This window comes from Lutra lutra, chromosome 13, assembly GCF_902655055.1.
Source record: "Lutra lutra chromosome 13, mLutLut1.2, whole genome shotgun sequence".
NCBI lineage: Eukaryota > Metazoa > Chordata > Mammalia > Carnivora > Mustelidae > Lutra > Lutra lutra.
Genome location: NC_062290.1, coordinates 93,944,366 through 93,955,758, shown reverse-complemented (window position 1 = coordinate 93,955,758; position 11,393 = coordinate 93,944,366). Strand labels below are relative to the sequence as shown.

General features: G+C 66.8%; 1 protein-coding gene across 1 annotated transcript in view; it reads left to right on the top strand.

The window, feature by feature from the left end:
• Positions 1-2,384: 2,384 nt before the first annotated feature.
• Positions 2,385-11,393, top strand: part of RXRA (retinoid X receptor alpha) — a 91,737-nt gene continuing 82,728 nt past the window's right edge. Inside the window, exon 1 of the mRNA XM_047699067.1 lies at positions 2,385-2,535. Within this exon, the coding sequence (XP_047555023.1) occupies positions 2,508-2,535 (28 nt within the window). The 5' untranslated portion in view covers positions 2,385-2,507. The remainder of the gene's footprint in view (positions 2,536-11,393) is intronic.

The following is an 11,393-nucleotide window of genomic DNA, read 5'->3' as shown; positions in this document are numbered from 1 at the left end:
CATGCCTGTCCACCTGGGACCACACCTCCCCCTGAGTAAGGGCACCACAGATGTTTGCTGAATGACTGAATGAGCCACGTGCTCGCTCACCGCTCTGTCTCCCGCTCCTCCCCACCCACCCAGCCTCACCCTCTCTGTCCTGAGGCCCAGGGTCTTGGATTGCGGATAGGCTGTCCTTATGGGACATGGTAGGATGGCAACTTCATCGATGGTCACTGGGGCCCATAGGCCTATGCAGGATTGCACCCCGGCACCCTTGGAGGCCCAGAAGGGCCAAGGACAGGCCCTGGCTTCAAATCCTGTCTTCCCCCTCACTGCTGCATGACATGCTCCTGTACTACCTCTCAGCCTGTGTGTCCTCCCCAGGCAGGCGGCTTGTAGTGTCCACGGCCCATGGGACGTTGGGTGACTCTGTCAAGCAAAGGAGGGAGCGCTGTGGTCTCAGTGGGCCCTTCTTCCCATTCAGTTGTGCCCACTTGGGTCTCTGCAAAAAAGGGCGTCTGGCCTCTTCTGTAGGTGGAGGGGCAAGGTCTGACGGTGCCAGCCAGTAGGTCAAGCTCCAGAAGGGGCACTGATGTTGTACCATGGCCACAGGCACGCTGGAGTGTGACAGAGCCCCAGAGAGCTGGGGCTGGCCCCCGGCGTGCTCTCCATACGTAAGTGTCACTGCCAGAGCCTTCCCCTTGTCAGAGCTCTCTCTGTGTGCTTCCCTGCCCCCAGCCCTGGCAGGAGGAAATCAGTTTTCGAAGCTGTGCCCCGGGGAAGTGAGGAAGGGTGTGACAACAGTGGATGAGGGCCTCAGTTAAACAGGCTGGGCTGGAAGGAAGGCGGGGAGCTGCGAGGCGTGTGTGGGGGGCGGCTGGCAGGGGGCCCAAGAGCCATCGAAGGGGAGGGGATGGTGGATCAACAGAAGCCTGGGGCCAGTACAACCCAGGGCCGTGGCTTGTGGTTTTGCTGGCTGGGGGTGGCGTTGGGGGGTAGCTCTCCAACCGTGGCTCCAACTGCTGTGCTCCTGCCCCAAGTGGGATGGGAGCCTCCCCCAGGACAGGTCACACTGGCCATCCTGAGATCTAGCTCCTGGCTGTCAGGTGGGTCATGGGTCCTGCCACTCCCCACTTCCCAGAGGGGAAAGCGAAGCCCAGACTGTAAGGCTTACCCAGGGTCACACAGGTGGCAGCCAGGCGGTAGGACTCCCTTCCTTGTCAAGGGTCTCGGTCTCTGGGCATTAAGGCCTACCACATTCAGCCTCCAGCTCCCTCTACCATCAGCAGCCCCTGGCCCCAGGACCACCACGTGCCGCAGGTGTGACTTGGCTTAGGTCCTCCACCACCGGGAGCCAGGGGCTCCATGCTCAAGACGGGTGCAGGGGCCCCAGGTTCGTGTGGGCTGGTGGGGAGGAGGCGCCCTGGGCTACATCTGCTCAGCCAGGCTCCCCCCAAGCCGGTACGCAGGAACCCTAACCCCTGCGGCCAAGTGGTCCCAGGGCCAGCTCCTTCCTTTCGTTTTTAAACAAACAAATCAGAAATTTAAAAGTCTGGGCAGAGAAGTAGCCACCGGCCTCCAAAGTCAGCACCCAACTCAGGGCAGCTCCTCCCCAGCCCGGTGCTGCTACAGAGAGGTCCCTGCAGTCAGGCCCGCGTGCAGGGAGCTCGAGCCTCCCCCGCTCCTGCCCCTCCCGGCGGGCCAGGCTGCCCGCTGGGGCCGGCCGCAGGGCAGGGCAGAGGGTGCCTGGGGACCGCGGCTTCCCCGGGACGTGAAAGTGGGGGGTGGCGGGAGGACGTGTCCAGAAACTAGAAGATTTGCTGGCGGGGGCCTAGCCCGTGTCCCCGCGCGAGCCCGGGCCACCGCGGGCCTCAGTTTCCCCACGTGGCGGCGGGCGGGGGCGGCGCGCGGCTCAGCCGGCCGCTTTGTGTGGCCGCCCAGACAATGGCCGGGCCGCGCAGGACTCCGCCGCCCGCCCGCCCGCCTCCCCCTCCGCGCGGAGGGCCGGGGACAGCGGGGAGGAAACCCCGCGCCCGCCCCTCCCCCGCCGCCCCCGCGCGGCTCCCGGGAAGCCCGGCCGCGGCCAACTCGCAAGTTTGCGCGGCGCCCGCTCCGCGCTCGCGCTCCGGCGCGCGCTCGCTCGCGGGGGCGGGGGGCGCGGGGTCCGCGGGAGGCGCGCGCCGGGCGGGGCGGCCGGGCCGGGCGGGGCGGCGGCGGCGGCGGCGCTGCGCCGAGTCCGCGCCCGTCGCGGGCCCCCCGCCGCCCCCCCGCCGGCGCCGCCGCGGTCGGATCGGAGCGGGCGCGGGCGCGCGCGGCGGGGGCGCGGGCGCGGGCGCGCGGCGGCGGCGCGCAGCGCAAGTAGTTTACATTGTTGGGCGACTTTTGCAACAACTCGCCGCGCCGCGGCCTCCGCGCGCCGCCGCCGCCCCGCCGCCGCCGGCTCCCGCCGCCCGGGCCCGGCCGGCCGCGCCGGGGGCCGCCGCGCTCGCCCCGCCGTCCCGCCGCCGGCCGCGGTCGCCGCCGACATGGACACCAAACATTTCCTGCCGCTCGGTGAGTGCTCGCGGGCCGGACCGGCGGGGCGGAGGGCGGCGGGGCGCGTTCCCGGCACGCGGGGCGCCCGGCCCGGCCCGCTCGGCCCCGCGCCCCCCGCGCGGCCCTCGCCGAGTTGGGGCGCGGGCGCGGGGCGGGCGGCCGGGCAACTTTTCCCGGGCCGGCCGGGGCGGGGGGCGCGGGCGCCGGGCCGGCCCTGGGTCGCGGGGCGGGAGCGGGCAGCGGGCCGGCGGCGGAGGCAGCGGCGCGGGGGCGGCGGCGGCGGACGGGGGTCCCGCCCCGGCTCCCCCCCCACCCCAGCCCCCTTCTCGGCTCCGGGGTCCGCCTACGGCCCTGGGGCGCGCAGCTCCCGGCGGGCTGCGCAGGGGCCGGGCCGGGGCGGGCGGAGCAACTTGTGCGCTACCAGCCTGCGGCCGCCCTGGCACCGGGACGGCCTGTGCGCCGCCGCCCGGGCTGCCGAGGCCAGCAGGCCGCCGGCCCTGGAGCTCGCGGGACCCCTCCTCCCGCGGGTGGCCCGGGCGCGGGTGGGCAGGGTCACCCAGGGGCCGTGGCACTGGGAGCATCGGACCGGGGAGGCCCCATCCCAGAAACGGGGGCCCCTCACTCGGGCGCCCCCGAGGGTTGTGCGGGGCGTTCAGGGGAGGGGGGCTGGCCCTGCACTTGGGGAAAGGACACCCCAGAGGCGCCGAGGCTCGCTTTCCCGTCCGAGTGCCATCCCGCCCAGGGGCTTCTCTGCCCCAGACTGCCCCCCGGCTCCAGGCCCCGACCCACGTAGGAGGGGGAAGGGGCTTGGCCAGGCGCCCCTAGCCGCTGCCCTCCCTGGGGTTTGGGAGCTAGTGAGAGGCAGGGAAGGGGGAGGGGTTGGGGAGACTTTATGAACGAGCGCCGAGCGCCGGGAAGGATATTAATTGGGTGGTGGGGCCGGCCGCCAGGCTGTCAGGCTGGGTGAAGGGTCTGTGCGGAATGGAAATTGAAACAGCTGATTATGAATGAAACCCCTCGGTCAGTCGCCCCTCTTGCCCGCCCCCCCCCCGCAGTCGGGGGCCCCATTTGGGCAGCAGGTTGGCGGTCAGACCCCAGCACGGCCGCAGGGACGTCTGCTGAGACTTGCAGGTGGAGGTGAGCCAGGGTGGAGCTGCCCTCCACCCCCCTCCCAGGGTCAGGGTGAGGATCTGAACACTCCCAGACGCCCCTCAGCCCACTCACAAACTGGGGTGCTGCTGGGAGACTGGACCAAGGTCAGCCAGGTTTGTGAGATCTAGGAAGACCCTCTCCCCGATTCTGTAAGACGCAGACCCCGAAGCCTCCCAGCGGAGCGTCGTCCTCGTGTGAGCCTGGTCCTCCCCAAGGCCTCTGCTGGTGGGCGCGCACGCCCATTGTGCGGATGAGAAAACTGGCTGGGAGAAGCCGAGGCCACAGGATGCAAAGTGGTAAATTTTGGAGTTGAACCCCTAGTCCGTGGGTGCCAGTGTGTGTGGAAAAGGAAAGAAAGCTAAGTTGTCTCTCCTTTTTCCCCACCGAGGCTTTGCGCTGTCCCACGACGCACGCAGACAGAGCTGGGCTCTCCCGGAGGGTGCCTCCTGGGTCAGGAATGCTCTGCTCTGTCTTTGCTCCCCATCCCCGAGGTGGCAGGGCCCTGGCTGGGTGCTGGGGGCAGGAAGGGTGTCCTGGGAGGGTCCTGGGAGTAGGCGCAGGTAGGGCCTGGGCTGCAGGGTGGTGGTGCTGGCGTCCCCATGGAAAGGAGGGGTCCTGCCTCTGGACCAGGGCCCCAGGAACCCGGACGGGTCCCTCAGAGACTCAGAGGCTTTCCCTTCCCCAGGCTGGTGGCCTTCCTGCAGCCCAAGCCCCGGGCTTGAGTGGAGAGTCTTGGGCTCTGATGACATTTTATTTTTTTCTGAGCTTGTGACTGGCTTTAAAGAGCTGTGGAGTTGAAGGTCCGATTAAGCAGCTACTTGCCCAAGCTCTTTTGTAAACACAGCCTAATCCCTCATGGGGGTGCGTGTTGGAAGGCCCGCTCACTTGTCCAGGGCCCGGCTGGCAGCCCAGGCCAGCCCTGGCACTGCTGGGAAGGCCGCACTGTCCGCCTCCTGGGCTCTCGGGGCCTTGGGCAGAGAGCGCCTCCTCCCCCAGCAGCCACTGCCTCAGGCCTTGGTGGGGCTGGGCACTTGCCCTTACCCACCTGGGAGTCTCCTGGCCACTGCCCGCTGAGCTACCTGGTGAGGGGCAGGGACAAGCCCCTGCTTCCTGTCCCTGCTCCCCAGTGCCCCCCACACCCATGGGGGAGGCCTGCGTTGGCACCCACCTGGGTGGTGGGGCCTGCAAGGGAGGCCCACAGGTCTCAGGTCTGGCCAGACCCCGCTGGGCCAGCAGTGGCTCACTTGCTGGGCGGAAGGGGTGGCCCATAGCAGAGTGATAGCCCCACTGGCTATCTGCTAGGGGGTCCCTAACCGTCTCGGGAACCTGAGTGAGCTTGGAACTGAGGTGAGGGGCTTCTGGTAACATCAGAGCCCCGAGGGACCCAAAATAGAGCACATACTGGGGCCTCCTGAAATAACAGAGTCACATGACTCTGGGGAGGCCGGGCTTGGAGTCCCGGCTTGGAGTCCGGCCTGCTGAGGCGGTTCTGTCTACGGCCGGCCGGCCCGGCCACTGTTGGGGTGTTTGTTTTGGTGAACTCCAGAGGGGGCTCTGTTTGTTCACAGGAGAAGTGTCAGGGCGAGAAAAACAGCCTTCCTGCGGGCTGACCGTGGCCGAGGCCTTGCAGCCTACAGGCTCGCCTGGGCCCAGCATACAGCCCGACCCCCTCTGCCCAGACATGGGTGGAATGAGCTGGCCCCAGGAAGGCCGCGCCGGGAGGGCTGGCGGCTGGGAGCTGGGGTTAGGCAGAGTCGAGCCAGCAGCCCTGCTCACCCAGCGGTGGCTGCCCAGGAGCTCCGGCTATGCTTCCAGCTGTGTCTGTCTGTCCTTTAGGGCCTGGAGGACCTGCGTCTCCTGCAGGAGGCCCTCTGGCTGCTTTCCCTCGCCCCCATCGTCTCGGTGTCCTGTCCTGGGAAGGGACGAGGGGGTAGCTGTGGAATTGTGTGGGCGCGGGATGGATGATTGGGGTGGGTTCCCTGCCCGCGCTGGGCTGGTGCCCATGCCTGGGGTTCTGCCATCGGGAGAGCAGCTCCAAGGTGATTCTAGGTGGCACGGACTTGGGCTGCATGGAGGGTGGTGTGGCGAGAGCCTTCGATGTCCGGAGCCCATGGGAGCTGCCCATGGAGTTACACTTTCTTGGGCGGCTTGGGCTCTTTCCACCGTTGCTGCGTTTCACGGCTGTGGTCTTCAGTGGCAAGGGGGGCCCATCCTCTGGGAGAAGAGGCTCCTGGGCCTGCTCAGCTGCTCTCCGCTGGACACGGAGCCGGGGCTGCAGAGCTGGCCTAGGCCAGGCCCTGTCATCAGGCTGATACTTTGAAGCCAAGACCTGCTCCTCCTTCCCTTTGCCACGGGCTTCAAGTTTGGTGAAGGTTGTGTTTTTTGTCTTTTGTAGTGGGCCTTGGCGGCCAGGGCTTTGAGGTGTCCATTCCCGTGGGAATTGGTCATTGGCAGCGCTGGGGCTGGGGCAGGGGTCCAGACCCTCAGGACTTGGTGTGTGTGGACCCTGAGCCTGGGGGGCTGGCACGGCTGGTGCTCATTTGGGGATCATCTTTGAGACCTTTGTCCTGGTGCTCATTAAGCGGATCGATTTGAGGGATGCTGTGGAAGGGTGGGGGAGAGGGCTAATCCCTCCTGTCCCGCCCCTCCCCTGCATGGCCCTGCTTGCAACATTGGTGTCCTCGGAGATGCAGTTTTAGTCTCCTCCCTCCCTGCCGTCCTCTCCCAGGCACGCCCCTTTGTCACTTGCTCCCCAAACCTGCTGTCTCTGGAGCGACCCTGCCCTCCCCGGGGTTGAGGGGTGGTGAGCACTAGGAACGGTACCGTCACGGACGGCTGTGCTGTGCTCCTAGGCTGGTGGAATCGGCCTCTCCTTGCTGCCCGCACGCGTGCATGTGTGGCCTGCTGTGCCTCTGTGCCTCTGTAGAATGGACGCGGTGTTGGCTTCTGCCCGCCCTGGGGAAGGCAGCCCTTTCTGTTCCCACGGCCCCTCCCACGGTGAGGTCTGCGGCCAAGGGCTCCCTGTTCCTCCTGCCTGGGTCAGGGCGCCGCCCAGGTCTGGGGCGCCGCACCGACCCGGACCCTGAAGCGGAGAGGATGGCCGGGCTCTCAGGTGCGAGGCGCAGATGCAGAAGGGAGGGCGCCCCCAGCCTCTGTGAGCTCAGCGAGCACTGGTGTGGCCCCTCGGCTGGGTGCCCTCACCCCTGCCCGGTCCCCACTGTGAGGCCTCTCCTGGAGCCCCACGGCTAGGGACTCGCGGGCGCCCCCTCCCCTGCAGCCTGGGGCGAGGTTTTCGGAGCCTCGCAGCCGTGCCCCAGCGCCTCACAGACTGGGGGGTCGCACCGTGGAGTTCCAAAGCAGTCGTGGCGCGTGGCAGCTGAATGAGCGCGGAATGGGGCAGAAAACAGCTCGATGAAGTTGGCGCGGTCTGTGCAGGGGAGAGTGGGGGCCACACCGTGCTCCGGCCCCTGCCATCGGGCCCTGCCTGGCGCTCTACCCGGAGGTGTTGGTTACGTGTCCCTGTGTCTGTGTGGCCTCTTGGCCCAGAGACCTGCGTCCCAGTGTCCCCTCATCCCCGCGTCTCTGTGTCCCTGTGCCCCGGGTGAGTGAGGTGGCCTCCTGGGGCCCGATTTCCTGGTCTTCAGAATCCAGGTGGACCCGTGTGGCCCTCGCCCACCCTGTCAGTCTCAGCCTCTCCTGACGTGTTCCGGGCTCTGTGCTGCCCCTTCGGGGGATGCTGATGGCTCCAGTCTTTGGGCACCTACTGTGGACGCGGGACTTGACTTTCAAGACCTTGTGGGGGCTTCACAGAGGCAGGCTCAGCGAGCCCTTCCGTCATGGCCTTTGCTGAGCCTCTGGGTCCGAACTGCCCCCAGGATGGGAGCGCTGTTTCCCCCAGGCCTCCTGACCTTCAGGCAGCATCGTTAGGAGCCACTTGCCTACCGGGGCCTGGGTCTGCGCCCAGTCCTGGCTCCCTCAGACTCTGCTATGGATCTTGGGCCCGCAGGTGAATGAGCATTCTGTTCTGTAGGACTCAGTGGAGGTGGAAGCTTCACTGTGTCCCTTCTGTCCCCTGTCACCCACTAAAGGCCCTCTGGGGACTGGAGACCCTGATCCTTGTCCAGGGTTGTCTTTGGTGGGGAGGGGCAGGGGGTCAGCTGATGGGCTGGAAAACCATGGGTGGGGTCAGCGGCCAGAGGCCAGGCCTGAGGACCCCCATGGACTGGGGCGTACCTCCTCCCCCCATCGGGACTGAGCTATCTGGCAGCAAATTCCTGAGGGAACCAGGTGGCAGGTGGCTGGGCTAGAATGGCCACACCGGGTCCCCGGGGCAGGGCGGGGCCTTGTCTCTGTGATCATCGTTCCCAGTGCACACACTGGTGCACACGTACACACGTGCACAGACGAGCCCATGTGTTCAGGCACACGTGCACACTGCGCACGCACACACAGATGTGCAAGGGCACACATAGCTCTACACGTACACACACGTGCACGCATGTGCGCACACACACTCACACGAGTGCAGGCACAGGGGCACACGCCCGGCTTTCCCAGTCTATCCTAACAGCCTGACAAGCTTTTCCTTAGGACGACCAGACCTGCTGGCTGGACTCTGTCCACACAGCATCTGGAGTGTGGCTGCTGGGCGCCGGCCTGGTCCTGCCGTCCCCTGGGGGTGGGTCTGCGGAGTGGGGGCTGGTGAACCTTCCCGTTGGAGCTGGTTTTGTTATGGGCTCTGGAGAGGCAGGGTTGCAACAGGTGGTGGGGGGAGGGGTCCTCTGGTGGCAGGGACAGTGGAGACAAAGGCCTGGAGGCCTGGCCTCTAGGCCCGCATGGCCACAGCCGGGAGAGGCTGTGCTGTGTGAAAGAAAGGAGGGTACAGTGTGTCCAGGTGAGGGCCTGGAGTGCCCAGTCTGGTGTGGGGGGGTCCGGGGTCATGGGGGTGCCATGGGCAGGGTGGTATCCATAGTAGGAATTAAGCCTCCAGCGCTGCGGAGCGGGTGGCCGGAGGCAGGCAGGAGCTGGAAGGAGGAGAGGTCCCCGGTGGGCCTAGAACCCGACTTGGTAGGTGTCACTCTGTGTGGGCTACTGACCTTGCCCTGGCTGAGCCGGTCCGTGTAGCAGCCTCTGTGGGGTGCCCCTCCATGGTGGGGGGGTGGTACTCCCTTCCCCTGGGCCAGGCCCCAGGGCCAGACTGCGGATCTGCTGTCCCTGATCATGGGGGTGGGAGAGGAGTCGTTTCCCTCCCTGGCTCTCTTCCTGTCGCTCTCTCCCTTCCTGGGCCTCAGGCCCTTGGCCTCTCCTTGGGGGGGATACTGTCTAGTCTGTGCCCCCTCCCCACGTTAACTAAGATATTCCACGGCCTGGGGTGCTAGTGGGCCTTTGGGAAAGATGGCGGAACAGCCTGGTGACCAAGAAGGGCTGAAGGCCAGGTCTGGGAAGAGCATCAGGTTGCGGGGACAGGCTGTCCATAGGTGGCAGGGCGGCTGGGCGTCCTGGGGCCAGGGCAGGGACCTGAGGGCCATGTTGGGACTGGCCTTGGGCCTGGAACCACAGCACCTCAGTGTGAGGCATTAACTCGGGGTCCTCCCCTCTGAGATGTTCTCAGTAGGCCCTAGGCTCCGAGCTCCTGAGGTAGGTGACTCCAGGCTCTTCTTGCTGGGGCTGGGGAAGGGGAGCTCTTGGTCTGAGACCCTGTGTCTAGGGTGACCCAGAGACTGGCCCTGGCCTGTCTGCACCTCTCTGGACCCATCAAAGCAGCCGTGGTTTCCAGCCTTGACTCAGTTTCCCTGCTATGCTTGGGGCATAGGGCCAGTGGCGATGGGTCTCAGGAGAGGGAGCCTCCAGCGTGGAGGGGAAGGGAGGGGAGGGGAGGGGAGGGTGAGCTGGGCCTGGGCCAGGCTGGTGTGTAAATCCTCCGGTGCAGTGGATAAACCCTGCGGAGTTCAAAGCTGGCCCGGGTGCGGCCTCCTGGCTGTAATGAGGTTACTGATTCAACAGGCTTCCTGGTGCTGCGGCCCAGAACCGAGGGAGGCTGGGAAGCCCCGGGGAGGGATCTAAGTACCCCATAATTGACCAATTTGGCTTAAGTGTCTGCACTGGCCCCGGGCAGAGGTCAGGCAGTGACAGCCCAGGTGGCCCGTGTCGCAGCGTTCACGGGCTCCCAACGGACAACCGCCTTGCTCGGAGCTCTCTGGAGCAGGCGCCCGTGGGGCCTGGAGCCCTGTCTCCCCTCTGCCCCATCTGTGGCATTGGCTTTAGAGCCGTGTCCTTAGCCACGTCCTCCCGGGGGCCTGCTGGCTTTCCCCAGCCGGGGCTGGGTTATGTCCTGTGCACGGTTCGGGGCGGTGGGCGCGGCCTGGACTCGGTGCCAGGCTGCCAGGGCTCCAACCCGCCATCAGAGCTGCGGGCCCCTTGCCTTGCTGCTTCCTTGTGCCTCCCACGCGGTCATCGTGCTGCCTCGTGGGGACCCCGTGGATTAGGCACGTGTGAGGGGGTGTGAGGCCTGCCGTGGTGGAGCAGGTTCTTGGCCCGTGGGCTCTCCTCCCGTGCAGGCCGCCCCCCTGCCATCCCTCGTTTCTGAGGTTTCCTGGCGGCGGGCCCCGCATCAAAGGTGTGTGGTCGCGAAGTGCCCAGCACGGGGTCCAGGCCGTGTGTGGCTGGTTCAGGACCGGCACGGAGAAGACTGCGCGACTGGCCGTCAGTGGCAGCTGGATACCTGCCTTGTGGAGCCTGCCCAGTGCCCCGGCAAGGGGCGGGTGGGGTGGCCCGGTCCCCGCTCCACGCTGAACCTGGGCCTTGTGTCCGGAGGGCCCACTTTGCTCATTGTTTGCCCGTCAGAGGCGGGGCTGGGCGCTGGGCCGCACTGGTCAGGGACCGTCCAGGGGCTGGTGTGGATGCAGTCGTAGCTGGGAACTGACTGTCCCCCAGCCCACGGCTGGGGCTGTTTGGGCCACAGATTTCGGATGCAGCTTCAGCTGAGGGAGTTGAATGACTCGCCCAAGGTGCTGTGGCTGGTGAAGGCCCAGAAGGCTGGCCCTGGGGTCTCAGCCAAGGAGGGGTCCTTCCTGGAGGCCGCAGGTACTCACTTCGTGCACCCCGGGCTCGGCCCTGTGCGCGGTGGCTCGGGGCGCTCCCAGCGGAAGCTGTCGCCGCTGCTCCCGGGAGAGGCTTGTACAGGCTTTGGGAGGGGGCGACCCTTGGGGCCCTCGTGTTGCCCTGCTTGGGCGCGGGCCAGAAGAACTGGTCTGTGCGGAGGCGCAGCCGGGGTGTGCTCTGGCCCAGGTGTGCTCTGAGCAGCCTGCTGCGTGCCTGGACAGGTGCCTTCTTTCCTGGCCTCGGGTTCCCTGGGGTTCTCTGGCTGCCAGAGGTCTCTGCCCTTCCCTCCTGGTACCTTGGCCTGGTTCCTGTAAGCTGGTGGCTGTCTGATTGGGGTGTCCCAGCTGGGGCCTAGCGTCTCAGGAAGTGACTCTGTGTCCTTCCTGGGTTGGGGACAGGCCCTGGGCTGGGGGGTGAGGTGCCTGTGTGCCAGGAAGCCATGGGCCCTGAATTGGCCAGGGTGGGGCCTGGGGTCACTCTGGCTGGGCCTAGCTCTGGGTCCAAACTGGGAGTGTTAGGATAAAACACTTTGGGGTGAGTAGCTTGTGATGGAGGAAGTCGTGACCCTTATGACCGGGGGCTGGGCATTGGAGGTGGCGGTGAGGGCCTGCTTCTGGCACCCA